Source organism: Zerene cesonia, unplaced genomic scaffold, assembly GCF_012273895.1.
Source record: "Zerene cesonia ecotype Mississippi unplaced genomic scaffold, Zerene_cesonia_1.1 Zces_u001, whole genome shotgun sequence".
Lineage (NCBI taxonomy): Eukaryota > Metazoa > Arthropoda > Insecta > Lepidoptera > Pieridae > Zerene > Zerene cesonia.
In genome coordinates this window covers 3,807,658-3,830,781 of record NW_024045131.1, presented here as the reverse complement: position 1 = coordinate 3,830,781, position 23,124 = coordinate 3,807,658, and the positions used below count along the sequence as shown (strand labels likewise).

The following is a 23,124-nucleotide window of genomic DNA, read 5'->3' as shown; positions in this document are numbered from 1 at the left end:
AAGATAGAAATTTTGTTTAAATCTATCCTTTCTACCACCAATGGAATAAAAAATATACAATAATCACTAATTTCACACCTAATCAAAATACGTTTTCGCTATTTGGACAGACATAATGACGTAACTTGTCTCTTTATGTTGATAAAACTTATAATTATTGTAAATAATGCGGTAATGGTATTTTCAGGTGATGTCACAAATTGAAGGGTAAATAAGTACGTTATTTTGAACACATTATTTTGATATTTATCGATGGGAAACTTCTAGGTATAATGTATATTATAAATAGAGCAGTTTGTGAAAACGGAAGGTTGTTTTTCTCCTGATACTTCTAAATGCGTGTTTTATATTGACTTCTAGTAGTATTCACTGCTTCAAAAAAACATAAAAATAATTCGTGATAACAGGATTTATGCCAATTTGATAGTGTGTTGAAAACGTTAATCTTTCCTTTAATGATTAAAAATCATGTTAATATACGGGTAATCATTTTGATTTTTTACCAAATTATTCTTCAAGCAGCATAGTAAATTAATTGTGATTTAAGTACAAACAATGGGTTTTTATGAAAATCGCGAATTATACATCATCAGCTCTGCCTATGAGGGTTCTGGCCGTAATCCACCACGCTGGTCAAGTGCGGGTTGGCAGATGTCACATGTCGTCGAACTTTTGATTCTTGGACATACCGGTTTCCTCACGATGTTTTTCTTCACCGTTTTAAGCAGTGGTGATGTTATCCACATGCGCAGATAAATTGAAAAATCACTTTATTTCCTGCACGCTCACCCGGTCTCGAACCCCGACATATCGATTTTGAAGTCCTAGGTGCTCACCACTGAGCATTATCTAACTCCCTATGCCTCAACCCCATGGCTAATTAAACCTGTGACTAATATTTATACCAAAAATTTTCAAGAACCCACCTTAACTGCGATGTATCACATCGCAAGTGTTTTAATGACTTCTGATTCCTATTTAATTCAATGAATATTTTGTCCCTTTAATTGTTTATAACATTGAATAATTATTGAATCCGATTCGTTCTCAATTCGTTCTTTTTTCTTTTTGTTTTTTTTTTTTACTATATAACTCCGTGATTGCCGTGATTCTTTTTGAGTTTGACAGGAAATTGTCATTTGGTTTTTAAATCTGGAGTGGTAACTCCCCCCAGAGACGTAGGTGACCGTTTTTACAAATAATATTTACATATTTTTAACAATATTCTAACGATATATCAAAATAGAACACATAAATAACTATGAGATACCTCCCATTTATGTGGTAAATATAAAAGTTTCTATAACATATTATATTTCTTTACGAATGTACGTGTATGAATCTATTTGTGTGTTCGTCTATGTAAATATAACTTAATTATAAGCTAAATATATGAAAACAAGAACACCAATATAGCTATAAGTAATATTGTTAGGTTATTTTTTTTATATAATAAGTACATACAGATAAAAATAAATGTATAAATGTTTTTAGATGTAATAAACGTTCGGAATCATTGTATCGATTTGTTGTTTTATTTATTTTTCCTTTTATCTATAACGTCTTAATCTTCTAAATATAATATATAACTCAAAGGCGACTGAAACTTGGCTTACAGATAGATGCTATGACGTAGGCATCCGCTAAGAAAGGTTTTTGATAAATTCTCCTCCCAAGGACATAAAATAGGGTAGGAAAGCTTGCACTATGAAAATTCATTAAGACCGCGCAGTCTGCGGCATAGCTACGGGCAGCATCTAGTGATATTATAAATGCGAAAATGTTTGTTTGTATGTCGTTCTTACACATGATACGGGAGCCATTTTGTGATACATTTTTGTGTCGGGGATGCTAGAGAGTGCATAGCCTACTCTACCGCCAGGCAACATGATTAATTAGGTGAAGGCACGGGTGGGCCAGCAGGTATTTTCATTTGTTTTTAACCAAATCAATGAAGTCGGGAGGTGCCAGGACTGGCTAGCATTGTATAGTACATATTTTTTTAATTTAAGTTTCGATATAGTTCCACTAAAATCTTTCTAATCGTTGGGTAGTTTAAAGGAATGAACATTAGAACAGATGGACACAAATTTGAAGCTCTTCTACACTAATGTTATAGAGGAAACTTTCGCTTTTTTGTATGTTTGTAACGTTTTCACGCAAAAACCAATGTACTGATTTCATAAACTCTTTCAACATTAGAATACTGCTACTTCATTGGCTATATATATACCACGGGCAAAGCTGGGGCAATTAACTAGTCTGTTATAAATATTTAATGTAAGCTTAATAAGAAAAACCAAACAGCAAAAAAGTAGAGGTAAAAAGTATTAATATAATTTATAAAAATATCTAATTTAAGACATTGCATAATAAAAATAAGTCATTACCATAACCACAGATAACATAATATTAATAAAATAGATTTTTTACATATTCAGTTAATTAAATATGTGTAGTTAGCATCAAAGATATAAAAAGAGCAATAGGTTGCTAGATGATTATTTAACATACAATTTTATCATAGAATTTCGTTCTAAAACTATTCTCGAATAAAGCCCGTTGAAGTGTCAAATTACGCCATGCTTAAATCGATTTTAACCATTAAATAAGGAAATATCAAACGGAATTAATTATTCTCATATTTCTTATGTACCTATAGCTACTAATTAAAAAAAAATCCGAAAAGGGTAATGGGGTACTTTTTCCGGTGCTAGATGGCCCAATTCGTGCCGGAGCGTGTTCGAATCCCATACTCAAATCACAAGAAAGCTACAACTTCACTGAGAGACAGAGTTACATATCTACCATGGGCGAAGTCGAGGCAGGTTCCTAGTGATTTATAGGTATATATAGTTACTAACAGTCCGCCCCGGCTTCGTCCGTGGTACATATATAGCCTATAACCTTCCTTAATGAATGGGCTATCTAACACTGAAAGAATTTTTCAAATCGGACCAGTAGTTCCTGAGTTTAGTGTGTTCAAACAAACAAACAAATTCTTTAGCTTTATGATATTAGTATAGATGGGGTAGCGGACGAATTATAACCAGCTCCCGTGACTTCTTCACTAAAGCGGCTCGACGGAACACAGTGGGGTTTTGGTCGGTAGGAATCCGACATAATCCACGGATTTTTCCCGGGGGCCGTTGGTATTTAAGCAAAATTTCCTCACTTAAAAAACAAGGTGTATATAGTTATGTTTCAGTAATCTTTGAAAACTGATTTCGATTTGTTTTTAATCAACAGAAAGTCATATATATTTAGTCCAAGCGGGCGAAGCCGGGAATAGCTAGTAAATGATAAAAAGTTCAACAAAATGTCACCTATGATCTAAAAATTCCTTCCAATCTAGTGAAAGCCCTAAAATTAGTTCAGTTCCAAAGAAAATCGAAAATACATGCAGATAAACAAATTGAAAAGAAATCCCAGACCGACAATTCAATTCTATATAAACACATACCAAGATAATCGTATTATCAGTTATATTTATCAAAAGCACAATGCCCCACAGACTGCGTAATGTTATTGTACTATATTTAATCTATGATCATGATTTTCCAAGGCGGGAATACCGTTCATTGTCAATTGAATGGCGAATGATGAATGAATTGTCAATGGACGATTCATTTCAATATTTTTAGGGAGGTTATAACCGAGCGTTTATGGCGGGAAAGTTTGTGTTATCTATTTATTTATTTTTTTTAATAATTTGTATTATAATATTATTAACTAGATGAGCCTCGCGGTTTCTCACACATTATATGGCATTCCTTAATAAATGGACTACTCCACCACAGATAACATCCTACTTAATATTAATATTATAAATGCGAAAGTTTGTAAGGATGTGTGTGTGTTTGTTGCTCTTTCACGCAAAAACTACTCAACCGATTGCAATGAAATTTGGTACGTAGATAGCTGAACAACTGGAATAACATATAGGCAACTTTTTATCCCGATATTAGACTTAAATATTTTTTCGATTCGAGTCAATAATTTTTGAGATAAGCGTATTCAAATAAACAAACAAACTCTTCAGCTACATATTATTAATATTTGTATTACATATTATTAGTAGATAGAAGTCACAGATTATAGCACAAAAGAGAAAACCCCTGAATGAGAATTTATTGAAAAACTAATTTCGACCTTTGACCTTAGAAGACTTATAGAGACATATTATGAAACCTTTCAGACTAATTCCCAGTTTTCAGCCAACTTTTAGAACTGAAATCTGAGGAACCATTCAGAGAGACTTCTCATAGGAAAAAAAACCGACATTGTTGTTCTAACTTCTATCATAAATCGTAACTAATAAAAAAGAATACATAGAATCGAATATATTTATTTTATTTATTTTTATTTATTTATTAACACTTTATTGTACAATACACATACAGTTAACAAAAACCAATAAACAATATCTACTGTACAATTTGGCGGCCTTATCGATTTGAAGCGATTTCTTCCAGGCAACCTTTGGATACAGGAAATATAAATTTTGAAAAGGTAGAAAGTGTATAAATACATACAAGAAAGTGTACTGATATATAGATAAGAAATTAATGCATATAGGAGCAAGGATAGTATAAATATGCAGTAAAGAGAGATAAATAATAGAGGAGAGAAAAGCAATATAACATAGAACAGAGTCAAAAACAACATTATGGAGATAGAAAATAATCCTTAACAAGAGATTTAAATGTATATAAAGATTGGGCTTGCCTAATCGTTGTTGGTAGTGAGTTCCACAATCTTACGGCTTGTACGGTAAATGAAGAATCATAGAATTTAGATGTGTGAACAGGCATACAAAGCGTAAGATTGTCGGAGGAACGATGGTGCTATATATATATATATATATGCATCATTATTTTTTGTATGATAGGTACTGAATCCACTGGTCTTTGAACTGAGAAATCCGTGTTATTCTGCCGAACCATCAGCCAGAAGTCGTACATTGTATTCTGGAGAGGTCCTTGCGTTGCAATGTAACTGTTCTTTGTGTATTCGTGCCCCTGAAATGAAAGCAATATACTTATATAATTACTTGAAATATATAAAAGAAGAAAGAGGTGCACGCGGCGGGATTCGAACCAGCGTTTAGCCTTACTACGCGCCACTCATGAATCGAATAGATTATAGTATGGGTCAGCACGTTACTATTCTACCCGGGTACCACGCGAGTGACGCCGGGGGTTACAGCTAGTAATACAATATTAGTTATCATCCATCCATCCGCAACTAGAAAGTTGGCCGTTTAAAATATGAATTATTGTGGTATTATGATGAAACAGTTCTTTTTTAACATTTTTTTTTAACTAACTAACTACTACTAGTATCTTGTGGGGTATATTTGGGGTATGGGGGTATTCTTTGTCAAGTATACCTGTATCAGATATCGGATAGAGTCAATTCTTTCTCATTATCCACAAGAGATCAAACATAGAAGCTCTTTAAATTTATTTTAGATTAAGATTTTTTTAGATTAAACTAAATAGCTTCTAAATCGATTTTGACATGATAAATAAATGCTGTAAGTTAGCGACTTTTTCTTATTAATAAGATTTTATTATTATTTTTAGCTGTATGTTTGTATGTTTGATTCCTTTAGACTCGATTTTGACCCATTTTAACTTTGTACACTTATCAAGTATCGGTGACAATACAATAGTTTCATGAGATTATATTATTATCTTTATTAAGATCACAAGGATTGACTAATTTCCTAGTATATCTATTCTATTTACATACTCTGTATGCAAATAAGACATTTTAGTTGACTCTATCATTAAAGCGTATATTTTAGGTTCAGTTTTAGTATATTGTACCACAGATGACATACTAATATACCAGTAGTTTTAATATGTATATTATGCTTTATTTATTTCTTAACACACAGCTTTCTGCAAATCCTACATCATTGAAATTATAAGTAATGTTACATCAGACCGCTTCAAACCGGACGAGCCAAGGACTGTTTCACAATGGCTCCCTAAAAGTTTAATATTGAAACACAGTATTTTCCAGTCGTATTAAAATTAATTTTTGTGTGTACACATGTCTAGAGGAAAGTAGACTGTGTACCTAAATATTTTAATATAAATATTACTACATAGTTTAAAGCGAAGTCGCTTCCAGCGTCTGTATTTATGTATGCTTAGATGTTTAAATCTACTCTAGGGATTTTGATGGGGGGATGGGGTCGCGTGTGAAGTCGCGGGCATTAACAATATGATAATAAAAAGCTGAAGAGTTTGTTTGTTTGAACGCTCTAATCTCAGAACCGCTGGGACAGTAACAAAATTTCTTTCAACAGTAGATATTTGCCTTGATCCTATATATACCTCGGCCGAAGCTGAATGAAGCCACTAGTGAGATATATTTTATTATTAATTGTAGTTGTGCATAATTATATAATTTTAAGTAATAGATACGATTGTGAAACCAATCTAATAAGTTATTAAAACGCTTTTATTAACTTAACCTATATGTTTTATGTAACTGACCGTAGACTAGATTTTGTCCCACTTCAAACGGACAGATTGAATTAAAAATTTGTTCACTTATCAAGGATCGGTGACACTACAATAATTTCATGAGTTTATCTTATTATCCGGAATAGAATCGCAAGGATCGTAGTGGTATCATAGAGCTGAAAGGGATGGTCTTTTTTCATTTAAAAGCATCCCAAATATCCTTACGGCGGACCTCAGCTGTGTTTGATGAGAATCTGTGAAAGAAGCCACCACAAAATGTCTGATTAAATGTTTTTCTACGTCTGAGGAAGTCGTGGATAGCAAGTGAAAAGGCTTGACTAGTTAAATGTATGTCTATTTCGAAAAATCAAGATGGCCAATAATGCAAAATGGAGTTGGGGGTAAATTTTATTCGTATAAAAAGAATTATATACATGTGTGTGTATGTGTGTGTGTGTTGTATGTGTCTGCTAGTTAAGTTTATTTTAGTTGGGGCTATATAGTTTCTCAACTAATAAGTTAGTCTAATTAGTATTCAGCTTTCGAAATTACTCATGTTATGGGAATACTTTTTTTATATCTATAGAGTTTAGAAAAAAGTGCTACTTATAAGAATATAATTTACCTGGTAAAAATATGGATTGCGGAATCCACTGCTAGTCCTCTGCAGTAACTCTATTGCGATGTGAAAGACAAACAAACTAATAACTGCTTTCAGATAATGTAATGTCAAACAAAAATGTTTGTAAGTTTCCATTGGCATAGGCTTAAAAACATGGCGTTTTACTGATTTTTTGAAGATCTAGAACATTCCAAAGGTTGGCGATCGAAGCTATAAGATGGAATGCGCGCGAAATCATAGTTACATTATTTTAATGTGTATAACCGTATAGCGCTATGTTCAGTTGACAATTGACTGCAGTAAGGGACACACGTGTGTGTGCTTTCGTGTGTTGTGATTAAAAGTTATGATATATTGTTATTTTTTCGTGTAATTGAATAAAGGTGAGTTTTTATTTAGTGGATGAAATTAAGTTCTGTTTTAGTATGTGAGTAATTATAAAATTATTCTATGTTTTAATGAAATGCACTTTATATATGTAGAATTTTGGTTTTAAGATTTAACTCAACGTGATATCTTGACTGTTTGGTTTTACTTTTCTAAAATTATTAGTAAATTCGATAATCATTCATATAATAAAAAAAAAAATAGGTAGTTATTGTTTCTATGTAAAGTCAACATTTCTTTAATTGCAAATAAATTTTTGAAGGTGAATAATAATAAATTAATTTAGTATTTTCTTGTGTTTGATTTTATGCGAGTGTTATACGTTTAGAAATTAAATCCTAAGGGTTAATAATATAATGATTAAATCGCGCTTAAAATCCGTTAAAAGTCTTTAATTTCTAAATAAATTGATATACTATTTAATTGATCGTGTGAACAGTTTTTAAAATGTTTTAGATTTATATCGATTTATTTAGCTTACCATTTTAATTAATATGTAATTAAATGATATTTAAATCCGCTTTAATATTATTATTAAGATGTTATGGCCATATACTTTATTTTTTATTTACAATTTATTTTATTTTTTTAAAGAATCCATACTTCCATACTAGTATTATAAAAGCGTGTTTTTTATTTGTATTGTTTGTCTTTTTTAACACGCTTTTATTAGCTTCACCAGTCTATTTGAAATTTGTATGCAACCAACTTCTTTACAATTAGATTAAGTAGTTTAGGAGTCCATCGCGGACAAACAATGTGACACGTAATTTATACATATATTCATTATTTGGGTCTGAAGATAGCAACTATAGCATTCACTATATGACTACGCATCCTTAAAAAATGATTGTTTATTCGTTATTCGCGTCGCTATTCGCTTCGCCTTTCGCTTCGCCTTCGTTATTATACAAATAAATGCACACACAGATTTATAATGATCACAATATTGTAGTGAGCATTAAAATCTTATATATAAAAATCAATTGCTGTTTGTTAGTCTCGCTAAAACTCGAGACCGGCTGAACGGATTTATCTAATTTTGGTCTTGATTTGTCCGTGGAGGTCTAGGGAAGGTTTAAAAGGTGAGAACGATGTGGAAAATATGTCGAAACAATATTCTATGGCGTTGCGAAGTTCGCTGGGACAGCTAGTTAATAATAAATTAATTAAAATTACGATTTATTAACAGCACGTTTACATATAAATCTAGACATGTGGTTACGTAAACAATGTTTCATAGAAATAGCTGTCATCAGTTTACTTAGGGGGATATTACACTATCATTTATCTTGGTTCATATAAGACAATTTTTTGTTCTATTTTAGGTAATTAACAATTTACTTTAACGAAAAAATTAATAATCTCTATCATTATTCAATAAAAATGACTAATAGATCTTAGAATCGGTATCTGTCCACAGATAATATAGCGTAGTCGCAGTGGTTATGAATTCGGAATGAAACGTATGAGTCGGGAGTTCGAGCCGAGGCGAACGTGTCAGGGATAAATTGATAACACCCTCAATTAGTTGCCTGGAAGAGATCTCTTACAATCGATAAGTACTGTGCTGTATGTTGTAATTAAGTGTATTTCATTTTTAATAGCGTTTAAAATAAAAAAAAAACAATTATTATTTTTAAGCAAAAAATGGTACATAAAAAACATACAAAATGGATTCAGCCAGTTAAAAGTTATGAGGTAACAAACATAAAAAAACAGTCGAATTGATAGCCTTTGTCTTTTTTCATGTCGGTTTATTAAACTCACATTTCTTAAAAGGGTGAAATAACTTCACTTGACCTATGTTGGCGAATTCAATGCATAATATAAAAGTTCAATAACAACTTGAGTAGGGCAGGGCTAACTGGTTTTATTGTAAAGTGTGTGTATAGAAATATGGTTCTGAAGCTATTTATATGCTAGCTGTTCGCCCCGGCTCCGCCCGTGGTACATATACAGCCTATGTCACTCAGTGAAGAACCAGCTTTCTAATGGTGCAAGGATTTTTGAAATCGTTCCAGTGGTTTTTGCGTGAAAACATTACAAACATACAAAAATACCTTCTTCAAGGACGCCCAACCGAGCAAATCTTTCTCTTCTTTTATAATTATTTTCAATTTTGTTTTGTCCTTGAAATAAATGTATTTTCTTTCTTTCTTCTATCAGTTACGATTGGTGGACGATCTACTATGGTTTATCCATAACTCAGTACAAAAAATCTACATAGTTTTAAACTATTTCCTCGTAAGATTTTCCTGTCTGTAGAGAATAAGGTAACGTTGTATTTCTAAGATCCCCCTTAACTCACCGTGAGATTAAGTGAGATTATAGTCGACCCTCTTATCTCCCATGGGTATCATAATTGGATAAAGTTAGTAATTTTCAAGCAACGATTTTTAGTTCGCTATCTCGCGAGTTATAGTTTTTATAATCTCATGGTGATTTATATATCTATAAATATATATCTATATCTATAGAAATATATGTATATGTTTATTTCTCGCTTCACAATGTTCGTTTCTATACTCCTCCAATACAGCTGCACCGATTCAGTGAACCTCTATGTTCCATACCCCAAAATTATAAGAGTAAGGCAGAACAGCGTTTGTCAGGTCAGCTGATGTATCTACGAATATATTAATATTATGAGAGTTTGTAACATTTGTTTGTTTGTATGAACGCGCTATTTGTCTGGAATCGGAACAAGTAATCATATGAATCGATTTTGATTACGTTTAGTAGTTTTTTTAGAAAATAACAGACTAATTTTTTTTTGTTTTAGTTTTTGTACATAATTATTTTGAACTGTCCCTTTCGCTTTAGTTTTTAATTTTAGTCTATCGTTTCCAATTCTAGGATTCTAATAGAATATATCTCTATAATATTAAGTAACATTTAACTTATTAAGCACTATGTTATAAATTGCCCTTGCGTGTTGCGAAATTTTGCAGGAAGTCCGTACAACCATCCGTATTTGTGTTTGAATTTGTGAAAAACCTTCTCATTATTTGCACAGCAAATAATGGTATCGCGACCTTTTGAGGTGCCGAACTAAATTTGATAATGCTTAATATCTTTAGAGATTGTTATATTACAAGCGGACAATGATTTTTATTCTATTTATTGTATATTGTTGTAATTAAGAAGTTCTGTTTTTAAGCAATTAATTTTAAACATTTAAATTTATTTCCTTGTTTTTAATAAGCTTTGAAAACAAACCTAGAAACCCAACTGCTTTCCTCTCTATTTTAATGTAATGGTAATCTCATGGTCTTTCATTTGATATCCCTATCTAGGGTAAGAAAACACCCAGCCCCTCTTCGTGAACGCCATTTTGAAAATTTATATAGCCTACGTCACTAGCAAAACTCTAATGATTACCACTACATCCTATCAAAATCGATCCCACGATTTGAGCTGTAGTGCGTGCTAAAGAAATAAAAAAAAACACATATAAACATATGCATAAAAAACATTACCCTTCCTCAATCGCAGTCGGGTACTAAGTTGTAATTACACATCGTTATTTACCTCAAGTGCTGTTAATTTAATCAACACAACTTGAGCTAGTTGATTTTCCCAAAGTAAACCATACATACAAAAACTTTACGCTATTGTGCGTGAGAAATAACAAATATATTTCAAAGGAAATAATATTTGAATAATAATTGTTTACGTGTTAGATTTAATCAATGTGTTTCGCAATAAATCAAATTTGAATTTGAATTAAATACAGATCTAATAAACATTTGTTTTTAACACGCTTTTATTAGCTTCTCCTGTTTATTTGTTTTTTTTTTGTATGTAGCCGACTTTGACCCGATTTTGACCCACTGATTTGTACAGTACACTCCTTGGTACAGTGGTTAACGCGTGAGCTTAGAACCGAGGGGTCCTGGGTTCGAGTCCCGGTGGGGACGCAAAAAAAAAATGTCTCGGTCTGGCAGGTCACAGAAGGCTGATCACCTACTTGTCCATAAAGAAAATCGATCAGTGAAACAGATGTATATCATTAGCCATACCCCAGTAGGGGACACGGGACTTCATTTTATTAAGGATCGGTGACAATTTATCTTATTATCCTGTCTGGGGACGCCAGATTCTTTTCTTACTTCTTCTGTGTATAGCAAGTGAGACAGTTTAGTTGAATTTTTTTCATTTTTTTTGCTTTAAAACTATGTTTAATGTTTATTGATTTATTGTTACTTTTTACGGAAAAGCTGGTAAGAGGATTTGCAAGAAATTTGGTAGAAAAATAAATGTCGAGACTGGAGAAGCTATCAGAATTATCAAAACTGCTGGACCGATTTTTATAGATTCTTTCACCGTTCTTTCACGTGCTAAAAACTATAATTATACGAGCTGCGCCCCGCGGTTTCACCCGCGTAAGTCCGTATCCCGTAGGAATATCGGGATAAAAATTTGCATATATGTTATTCCAGTTGTCCAGCTGTCTACGTACCAAACTTCATTGCAATCGTTTCAGTAGTTTTTGCGCGAAAGAGCAACAAACACACACACATCCTTACAAACTTTCTCATTTATTATATTAGTAGGATGTACCATGTGCGAAGCCGGGGCGGACCGCTAGTACACAATTAGTACAATGTTACATAATCATACAATATAATATTTGTAAGAAAGAGTTTAAAACATCATTAACAATAATTACTTCGAGTTAAGTGTTATTACAAAGTGAGGATATCGTTTGAACAAAGATGAATTATATTTTTGATGAGTTTATAACCCTTTTACTTACACAGTATACGATAATAAGTAATAAATGTGTTTAAAAACAAATAAAACTAAAAAATACGCTTTAATAAATGAATCAAGTAAACTGTCTAATTTGCTCTATAGAGATTATGTAAGGAAAGAAATTGGCGATCCTAATCAGGATAATAAGATAAACTCATAAACTCGAATTGTCTATGTGTTATTCCAGTTGTCCAGCTATCTATGCACCAAATTTCATTGCAATCGGTTCAGTAATTATTGCGAGAACGAGTAACAAACATACACATACACACATGTTCTCACAAACTTTCGCATTTATAATATTAGTAGGATTTATTGCATTTATAGGAGAGAAAAAGTATATTAAATAACATATATATATAGTTTAAAACTAAGTAGTTACTTCAGGCTTTGTAAAAATGTCATTCAATGTCAGGACTGCCTGAAAATGATTTCTTAAAAAGTCAAAATCCAATAATTAAAAATGTAAGTGTCGTTTGTATCTTGTATTTTATATAATTTTCGTGTCTGGATAGGAGGCTAGACGGTACATTTTTCCGGTACCACACGAGCCAAGCTGCGGGCTACAACTAGTATGCAAATAAAATAGTGATGAGGATGTATTTTGTAATATATTTTAACCTTCACTTGCACATAAATATACCGGTGGCATTGTTAATAGATGCAGCTCCGTGTGCAGACTGTGAATTATTTTCTTTTATTTATTTATATGGATAAAAGAAATATGGTAAAAAAATCATCGACTCGACTTAATTTTCGTACGTGCTTATTCGTGCGTATTCGTGCGTATTCGTAAGGGCTCAAGATAATAAGATTAACACATGAAATTATAGCATTGTCACCGACCCAAAACATCCGATAAGTGTACAAATTTTCAATGAAATCTGTCCGTTTGTAGTGAATACGAACATACGGGTGAAGCTAATTAAAGTGCGTCAATAATCTTTTATAGATAGATATATAGATTTATCATATGGACATATTATATTTCATGTGATATATTTCTAAAAATGGTGGAGAAATAACTAAACCAATATTATAATGAAGTTATTATATTTTTTGTGTGTACGTTTGTAATGTTATCGCTCAAAAACCACTGGACCGATTTCAGATTGCCAGCTCCTTGTGGACGAAAAGCTGAATTCTCGGCATACAACAGGCGGTATTACAGATCAGGCTGTCCACAACCATCTCTTCCACCTAACGGTATTTGGAATCCAACAGTGACATACACAATTCAGTTCTAGCCCGTACCCAGGTGTGTTACGCATGTGCTTGTTTCCTTGTTTGCACAAACGGACATGCGAATTGTGCTAATAATTCACACGATTCTCAGCAACTACGATGCTCGCTTGTTTTTTCTCGCATTTAGCGGCCACGGTCTAAACATCGCTAATGTAGGAAAATATTTTTGTATATCGTAATGGACTGACGATTATTTTTAACAAGATAATGTATCAATATTTTATTTGTGTAATCGATAACTAGTATTAGCACGTCCGGCTCCGTTCGGATACCCTAAATTGAAATAATACTGTCCCCTCTTAAGTCGGATCAAACTACACACGGTGTGTGAATTGATTAAAATCGGTTGAGTGGTTTTGGAGTCCATCGCGGGCAAATGTCGTGGGACGTAATTTATATATAGAGCTGAAAATCTGTTTCTTTGTTCGAACGTGCGTATCTCAGGAAGTATGAAAAATGACAGCTTGAGCCCTGAGTAGGGACATAGGATAGATTTTATTCAGGAAATTCCACGGGTACAGGAGGCCCGTTTCCTTATCCTTACCCTTTCTTTTCCCCTTCTTTCAGTCCAATATCTCTGTACATACACCAATCTTGTCCGTATCCCTTACCCCTAAAAAGCGGGCAGCGCATTCACAGAGGCACTACCTCTGCTCTGTTCACGGGCGGTGATCGCTCACCATCAGGCGAACCACCAGCTCAGTTTCCCACTGTGACATACTTGGGGACTGTCTATATATTCTTATACACATCAGGAACAATACGACATATAGATTTTTGCTGTACTTTGTTCATATCAGTGCTAAGTATTAAAATAAACAGCTCATAAAATTAAATAATATTTTATTAATAATCATCTTATGTGTCAATGTCATTGTGTTTATGTGTAGGTCGATACATTGTCGATCCTATGTAAAATTATATGACGTACGTAGTTAACCGACTGTGACTAAAGGAGTTGTGGTTTTCGTGTTCGTTTCGACAATTTTTAACAAAAAAACTAGATCGATTTAAATCGTCAGAACTAGACCGAATTTTAATGCGATTCCATTGATGGCGCCAGTTCTCAAATAATAAAGAATAATCAAATTCGGTTCATTAAGACGAAAGTTTTGTAGTTACAAAGCCAAAAAAATACAGCCGAATAGCACCTTCTCCTTTATGATTAAAAATCTATTCAAAACCTGTAGGAGCCAGTAACACAGTTTAAGATTATCTGTGGTACGATCCGTTCCCATCAAATAATTGAATAATTAAATTGAATTGTAATGCAGCGCGTTCGTTATTATTTGGTAAGACAATTCAGGGTCAATGATGTAACAATATGTTGGAGAAATTATAATTGTGGCGGCTCTACACATATTAATTAGCCCATGTTGACATTATGTTAAACCTCTTTCGTTTCTTTTTTTTTTATTCTGTGGAGAAATCCAGTAACAGTCGAGGTGGCGGAGTGTGAATGTGTGTGTGGGAGTTGAGCACGCTTTGGCGCGAATTGGGCGAAACGATTGGTGATTTTTTTTTTTATTTGAAAAATGAACGAACTTTATGAAAAAATTCGGCGCCTTTCGTGTGGTTTTTTGTATGAGGTTAAAGTGAAAAGGAAATATAAAAAAGCTTGCTTTAATAGATTAAAGAAAGTATATAATTTGTCTCACTTGCTATTTATTATTAATTTCTTTTCATACAGACTATACGCATTGGTATTATTAATACATTTTGAACATAAAAGCGAGTTAATTATAACTCCTCACTATCTATGCAGACACAAAAATCATATTATGAAGTCACTCCACACAACACGCTGTCGCATATTTTGTACTAGCGGTCCGCCCCGGCTTCCCCCGTGATACATATATGGCCTATAGCTTTCCTCAATAAATGGGCTATCTAATACTGAAATAATTTTTCAAATCGGACCAGTAGCTCTTGAGATTAGTGCGTTCAAACATACAATCCAACAAACTCTTCAGCTTTATAATATTAGTATAGATTATTAGAAAATACTATTAAATATCGATACATAATATATCAAAGCAAGGAAATTATTAATAATTAATACAAAAAAGAGGATTTCGAATATTTTGAAAATCAACAAAAATTCAACCTTGAATTATAATTTTTGCTTTATTATTTAATTAGAAGCCATGTAAAAAATAATAACAAACACGTCTCGATACATTCCGTATGTTTACATTAACAAATATACGCTAAAAAATACAGTGTGTTAGATAGCCACTTATTTTGTACTGTGTTTTTACGTGAATATCATTTTAAACCGACTTCAAAAAAGATGCTGTGTTTATAGATATTTAAAATAATTTGTAATTAGTATAAATACACTATGAAGTTGTCAATTCGACTGTTTTTGTGATTGTCACCTCATAACCTTTGCCTGGGTGAAACGATTTCGACGATTCTTCTTTTATTTGAAAGCAGGTGCTTTTCTTGTGGTCTCATTTAAATTTGCTCCAGCTCTAACAATTTTGAAAGCGGTTTAATTTCTTGTTTAATATAAATATGTTAATGATTTTGAATTGGGAACACATATCTTTTTCTATGGATACATATTATACGATATTTATAATCTGTTCTAATATTATGTCAAATAAGGCGACTGGCTGTTTGGTTTTTATGACAAGCGGCGTTAAAAATAAATTCTGTTTTTTTTTTTTGTACAAATCTAATTTTCTATTGGTGTTTAAGTTACGTTTGAATTTTCGAAGCTCTTTATTGGGATCAGCTTAAAATTATTTTGATCCGTTTATTAAAGCGATTAGACTGTATTAAACATCTAGAAATTAAAGACTTTTTAACGGATTTTAAACGCGATTTCTTCATTATATTATTAACCCGACGTTTCGAACACTTTACAGCGAGCGTGGTCACGGGGAGACATAATATAATGATTAAATCGCGTTTAAAATCTGTTAAACAGTCATTTATTTCTAAATATATAATACTCGCGTGAAATCAAACACAAAAAAAATGTAAGTATATTAAATATTTTAGAGGAGTTTATGCAACGGTTAAAAAACAATTAATTTTCTGTCAATTCTCTAGTTACAGTTTACGCATTTTAATACTACCTGATCCCTTGCATGTTTTATATAATATTCATTAGATTTGAAACTACAAGTCGACTAAAAATATTAAATAAGTGACAATTTTTATTATGCGCAAAACATTTCGTCACTTAATAACACAATGATCAAGCCATAAAGGAGAGCAAACAGTAATTCACATGTTTTGACACTTAGGTGTTGATGACGTCACGCACGTGTCACCAAAATAGATTTTGGCGGCTAATGTCATACTTTGAGGATGTACTCGGACTCGGGTAGGATTACGAAAAAAGAAAAAACTTCTTTTATGTTTAAAAATGATATTTCTAAATTTAGCTTTCAAATAAACGTTCAGGATTTTTAAAGAAAATAAAACATTACGTATGTTTAAATATTAATGCTTTAGGCTTTGTTAATTACATGGTTTTAATAGCATTTAAATTTAGAATTATTGATTTAATAGAAACGTAGTTACACTATGAATGGAATCTTTATCGTGAGTGGCATTCTATATAATTATTATTTTGTTCTTTACGGTGAAACGAAATTCGAATTTGGAATTTCAAATTCTCCCCCCATAATTATCATTTTCCATACATTTTAAGTATGTAGAATTTTTATCATACGACGTCCATACGCTTTGATAAATCTTAGCTTGTTAAGGCTATGGCGGATTTAAAAACATCTTAGTTGACAGGAAGATTCTTAAATGAAACACGATATTATTGCATCAAAATAACGTAAATGCGATTTAATTAATTTGCATTTATCACTTTTTATCAATTATCTGAATTGAAAGATGGACAAACAAACACACTTTCACAAACCACTAGTACTAGTAATGGTTTGTTTATACGCCAACATTTTTGCAACCTCAACTATTCAATAACTAATCTATATTAAAATTCCCACCAAAGAAGGCACAGTTGCAATTATTTAAATGGTAATGTCATAATCTTGTGTCTGATATGAATTTCAATAGCCTACAGCCTTGTCGGAACGGTGTGTGCTTATAAATTACTAGCTGCGCCCCGCGGTTTCACCTGCGTAAGTCTGAATCCCGTAGGAATATCGAGATAAAAAGATGCCTATATGTTATTCCAGTTGTCCAGCTGTCTACGTACCAAATTTCATTGCAATTGGTTTAATAGTTTTTGCGTGAAAGAGCAAAACACACACATCGTTACAAACTTTCGCATTTATAATATTAAGTAGGAAGGATACAGAGACGTAAGGAAATTATTTAATGCCGTTCCTAATCAGAATAATAAGATGAACTAATGATATTATTGTATTGTCACCGATCCTTGATAAGTGTACAAAGTTAAAATGGGTCAAAATCGAGTCTAAAGGAGACAAACATACAAACATACAGCTAAAAATAATAATAAAATCGTATTAATAAGAAAAAGTCGCTGTCTTACAGCATTCATTGATCATGTCAAAGTCGATTTAGAAGCTATTTAGTTTAGTTGAGCTTTAATATTTTGAAAGAAGTTTGAATTAAATCTATCCGTTTTAAGGCCAAAATCGAGTCTAAAAAAATCGATTATTATACATTTTTTTATTATTTATAATAATTAAAACGGTTTTACACCAATAACATTAATTATTAACTATAAATTTTTACAATATAAAACATCTTACTTAAATTTATAAATAATATATATATCACAATTACTATTAAATACATTACATAATTACAATTAATATACATACAAACTAACAAATAACTCAACCAATCAGCATCAAGGGATTTCACTTCAGTTAATAAATACTAAGTGATTAGAAGTTTGCTTTAAGAATAGTTACAATGCACTTAAAGTATATTTACTTATGTGGATGTTAGTTAAGTTAATATTTGTTACATGCTACCGTGACCTTACTTTAATAATTACAATTCAACATACCTTCTAATCCTACTAATATTATAAATGCGAAAGTTTGTAAGGATGTGTGTGCGTTTGTTGCTCTTTCACGCAAAAACTGCTGAACCGATTGCAATGGAATTTGATACGTAGATAGCTGGACAACTGGAATAACATATAGGCTACTTTTTATCCCGATATTCCTGCGCGATACGGACTTACGCGGGGAAACCGCCGGGCGCAGCTAGCATTATAAATGGGAAAGTTTATTTGTCTGTATCTTCACGTTTAAACGACTAAACTGGCTCTGATGACTAAAATGACTGAATAAAATTTGCTCCATGCAAGTTTGTACACAGACGACGCTGCGGGCTACAGCTAGTACGTCACACTATTATTGCATATAATAAATCGATGACACGTCACTTAAAACAATTAAGGTCAAGGTTGTAAATTGCAATTTCCTCTGATATTTGAAAAGACCGGTATTGCGTATGAAATTTTAATATATAGAAATCTAGTGTCATGATGTATATTCCCAATGAACTCTTCACCAACTCGACCGATTTTGATGAAATTTGGCATTTTATGTGTAATTTGGTCAGACTTAAGATATAGGATAGTTTTCATTTCGATTAATTATCTCAATTAAATGTATAATTTTCAATAAATTTAGCCACAACCACAGCAAGCGTAGAGGAGTATAAACTAGCTGTGCCCCGCGGTTGCACTCGCGTAAGTCCGTATCCCGTAGGAATATCGGGATAAAAAGCTGCCTATATGTTATTCAAGTTATCCAGCTATCTACGTACCAAATTTCATTGCAATCGGTTCAGTAGTTTTTGCGTGAAAGAGCAACAAACACACACACATCCTTACAAACTTTCGCATTTATAATATTAGTAGGAAGGATATCGGAAGCTATAAAAAGTAATAAAAAGTTATTTATATAGTTGTAAATAAGTTTTACTGATATAAATAGTGCATGGGATTTTCTTTAGTTGTCTAATTTGTATAAAACTAGCTATTACCCGCGGCTTCGCACGCGTTTAATTCCGAGAAGTAATAGATGTTATTATACATATAAACCTAACTCTTGAATCACTTTATCTATTATGTCTATCTATACTGTCTATCTATTAAAAACACTATCAATATCCGTTGCGTAGTCTTAAATATTTAAGCATACATAGATACAGAGAAAGCCATTTTTTTTTAAGTTTATTTGATTTAAAACAATAAGATAAAACGAAATATCGTATAGGAATAACTAATATTTATTTAGAAATTGAAAACTTTTTTAACGGATTTTAAACGCGATTTATTCATTATATTATTAACCCGACGTTTCGAACAGTTTACAGCGAGCGTGGTCACGGGGAGACTTAATAATTATTTATTGAACAGTAAACACTAGACCGCCTCCTTGGTACAGTGGATAACGCGTGAGCGTTGAACCGAGGGGTCCTGGGTTCGATTCCCGGTGGGGACGCACAAAAAAAAATGTCTCGGTCTGGCAGGACACAGAAGGCTGATCACCTACTTGTCCATAAAGAAAATCGATCAGTGAAACTGATGTACATCATCTGCCCCATACCCCACTAGGGGACACGGGACTTCACTTTAAGCACTAGACCACTGGACTTAACTTACACAACGTTATGTTAAGGTCTTAAGAAATCTAGAATTGAGATCGTCGAGGTCGAACGAAAGTAAATTAAAAAAATCAAGTGCGTGTCGGGCGTTGGGTTCCGTAATCTATACTATTGTAATAAAGAGGAAAAGTTTTTTTGTTTGTTTGTACCCTAAATGCTCCGAAACTGCTGGTTGGATTTTGAATTTTTTTTTGAAGTGAAAACTTCTTTAGGCGCGTTGAGCGTTTTGGTAGAGGGTAAAATCCTCGGTTCGCGTCACCGGCATGCTAATGATAATAGTATATCTATAGCTATGGAGAGCCAGACTAGCGCACGCGCAGTTGCCTGTGTACACGTATACACTAATACATCGACTATTTCTGACTGTATTATGTGCGCGTACATAAAAAATTTCATATAATTTTTGCATATAGTTTAAATTACACTCAACTTAATAGTTCCGTTTTCACTTCTATCGGCAGTCCCTCGACTGCTACTGTTTTTTTATTAATCCCGATATTCCTACGGGATACGGACTTAGGCGGGTGAAACCGCGGGGCGCAGCTAGTCTGTTCATATGACAAACATTTTTATTTTAATACACTGTGCCTTATATTTATATTTGACTTTTGTGTTATGTCATCTTATGAATTAACTGACTCATGACTTAGAACTGTATGTGATAGTCGAGCACGCTTCGGCACGAATTGAGCCAGCTCGCGCCGGGGAAGTACCACACCCCCACAGAAGACCGGCGTGAAATAGCATTCTGCTGTGTTACGTTCTGTGAGTGGGGGAGCTGGAGGCCCATATTCTTTTCCTTACCTTTCCCAGTCCTTTCCTTTATTCCTCTCGTCAATCCTTTTTTAATCCCTTTCCAATTTGAAGTCGGCAATCCATTTGTAGAGGCGAAAGGTCTGCAATCGACCTTACGCCTCTCCAAATGTTCATGGGTGGTGGTAGCGCTTACCAGGCGACCCACCAGCTCCTTTACCGACTGTGACTTAAGAAAAAGACATGCTGAGTCTGAATCATTTCACACATTGTACTGTGTACACATATCAAGGATCGGTGACAATACAATAACTTCATGAGTTTTTATTATCCTGATTAGGATCGCCGGGATTTAATTATTTCCTTACTCCCCGTGCTTAATATTTTTAAATATTACAATCATCATTGGCATTATCTATGAGAGGATAGTTATGAACTACAGTAAAATGCACCCCACGCTTTTAACACTGAATTGAATCCTTGCGTTTATAACTTAAATTTTATTATAATTTTGTTTTGAGGTGATTCATTATGATTGATTGTTTCATCTGCAACTATAGTTAGATTAAACTCTTTGCCATCAAAAATTATTTTCTAGTTTTTAGTTCAATTTGCAATAAAAGCGTGTTTTTTTTAGTTTTTTTAACTATAATTATTTGAGATTATATCATATCGTATATATTTTCAAAAAACATTTGAAACAATGCTGTAAATTACATTACGGTCCTCTGTCAAATTACACCTCAATTAATGCCAATTAAAATGGTAATTAAGTTTTGATAATATATGTTTTTTTTAATAAACAAAAAGAAAATGGCGTTTGAAGTGATGTTTTCCCAGGCAGACGTACATAATTTTTTCTATTATGTAATTATCATAAAATAAAGTCATTACATGGTATAAAAGACGCTTCCCGCGTCCGTCTTTATGTGTTTATAAGAGATCTTTAAACTACACAACGTTTTTTGATGGATTTTTTTTAATAGATAGAGTTATTCAATAGTAAGGTTTATATACCTTTTATATTTGCCCGCGACTTCGGTCGCGTTTATTTCGAAATAGATGTTATCACACTAATATTGTAAATTTGAAAGTTTGTTTGCATGTATATCGATGCGTGGTATCTATATATGAAATTCCATCAAAATCGGTTCAGCCGTTTTGCGTGAATAAGAGACACATAACGTGACTTTCTCATTTAACTAGCTATATGTGGCTAGCCTAATAAATAAGTTATAGATATTAGATATATAGATTTTCAAATATATCTCTATATATATTCTGTTGTCACGATGTTAATTACTATACACCTCCGAAACGGCTGGATCGATTTTCTTGAAATTTTGTTGACCGATTCTCAGACCAAAGATAATTTTATGAGAACCGGTCCAGCCGTTTCGGAGAAATATGGGAACTAACATTTCGGTTATTTCGATATAACAAACTACAACAACTTCTCATCCAGATAAGAAATAGTTTTAAAATTATTTTTAGTTTGACGTTGATTAAGTTATAACCAATGGTTTTTTATTTTTTTGACAGATAATAAAAATGGTTGCCCGCCCACGTTCTCCCCACGGGGCATTGATACCACATTTCTACGCGGGACGGTCCCTTTTTATAACGGGGGCAACTGGGTTTATGGGGAAGGTAAGAGACAATAGTATTTAACGGATTTTTTACACCATTTATTACATTTTATCTTGAGATTTTACGGTCTTTAATCCTTCTTTCCTTAGAATAGATATTATATTCTAGAAAATCTTAAGAGTGTATGTATGTTTGGTTCCCTTTCACGTCAAAACTGTTAAATTGATTTTGATGATACTCGGCAGTTAAGCTTCTGCACCAGATATATGATTAAATTCAATTTAAAAGTGAACAAAAGACAGCGAGAGAGCTAGTGTAGTGTTCTGAATAATTTTTATTAGGCTTAGGCTTTTTATCCTCCACCGAGACTCGAACCCAGGACCCAATTGTTACCATGGTTAAATTCACTGTATTCAAGCGGCCACACAAGAAGTTAATAATTTTTAATTACCTATTTTTCCTATACTCATATTTAGATTTCTTTCACTAAGATAAGTATAAAGATATCTTCACCTGCTAATCGATATGAAGTCTAGTCTAGCCACTGGCAGCGTCTATTTTAAGTACTAATAATACGGAAGTTAAATTTCATAGACAGATATATTTAAATAGTAACTAGCTGGTGCCTACGGCTTCGCTCGCGTTTACAAACGGTTGCTTATTAATTTGTTGGGCAATGGAGCTGGTGGTTCGGCT

The 23,124-nt window shown here is 32.8% G+C and overlaps 1 protein-coding gene across 1 annotated transcript in view; it reads left to right on the top strand.

The window, feature by feature from the left end:
- The first annotated feature begins 6,980 nt into the window (after positions 1-6,980).
- The window catches only part of LOC119838214 (putative fatty acyl-CoA reductase CG5065), a 28,792-nt gene continuing 12,648 nt past the window's right edge, over positions 6,981-23,124 (top strand). The window contains exons 1-2 of the mRNA XM_038364063.1: positions 6,981-7,487; positions 22,381-22,488. Coding sequence (XP_038219991.1) covers positions 22,390-22,488 — 99 coding nt within the window. The 5' untranslated portion in view covers positions 6,981-7,487; positions 22,381-22,389. The remainder of the gene's footprint in view (positions 7,488-22,380; positions 22,489-23,124) is intronic.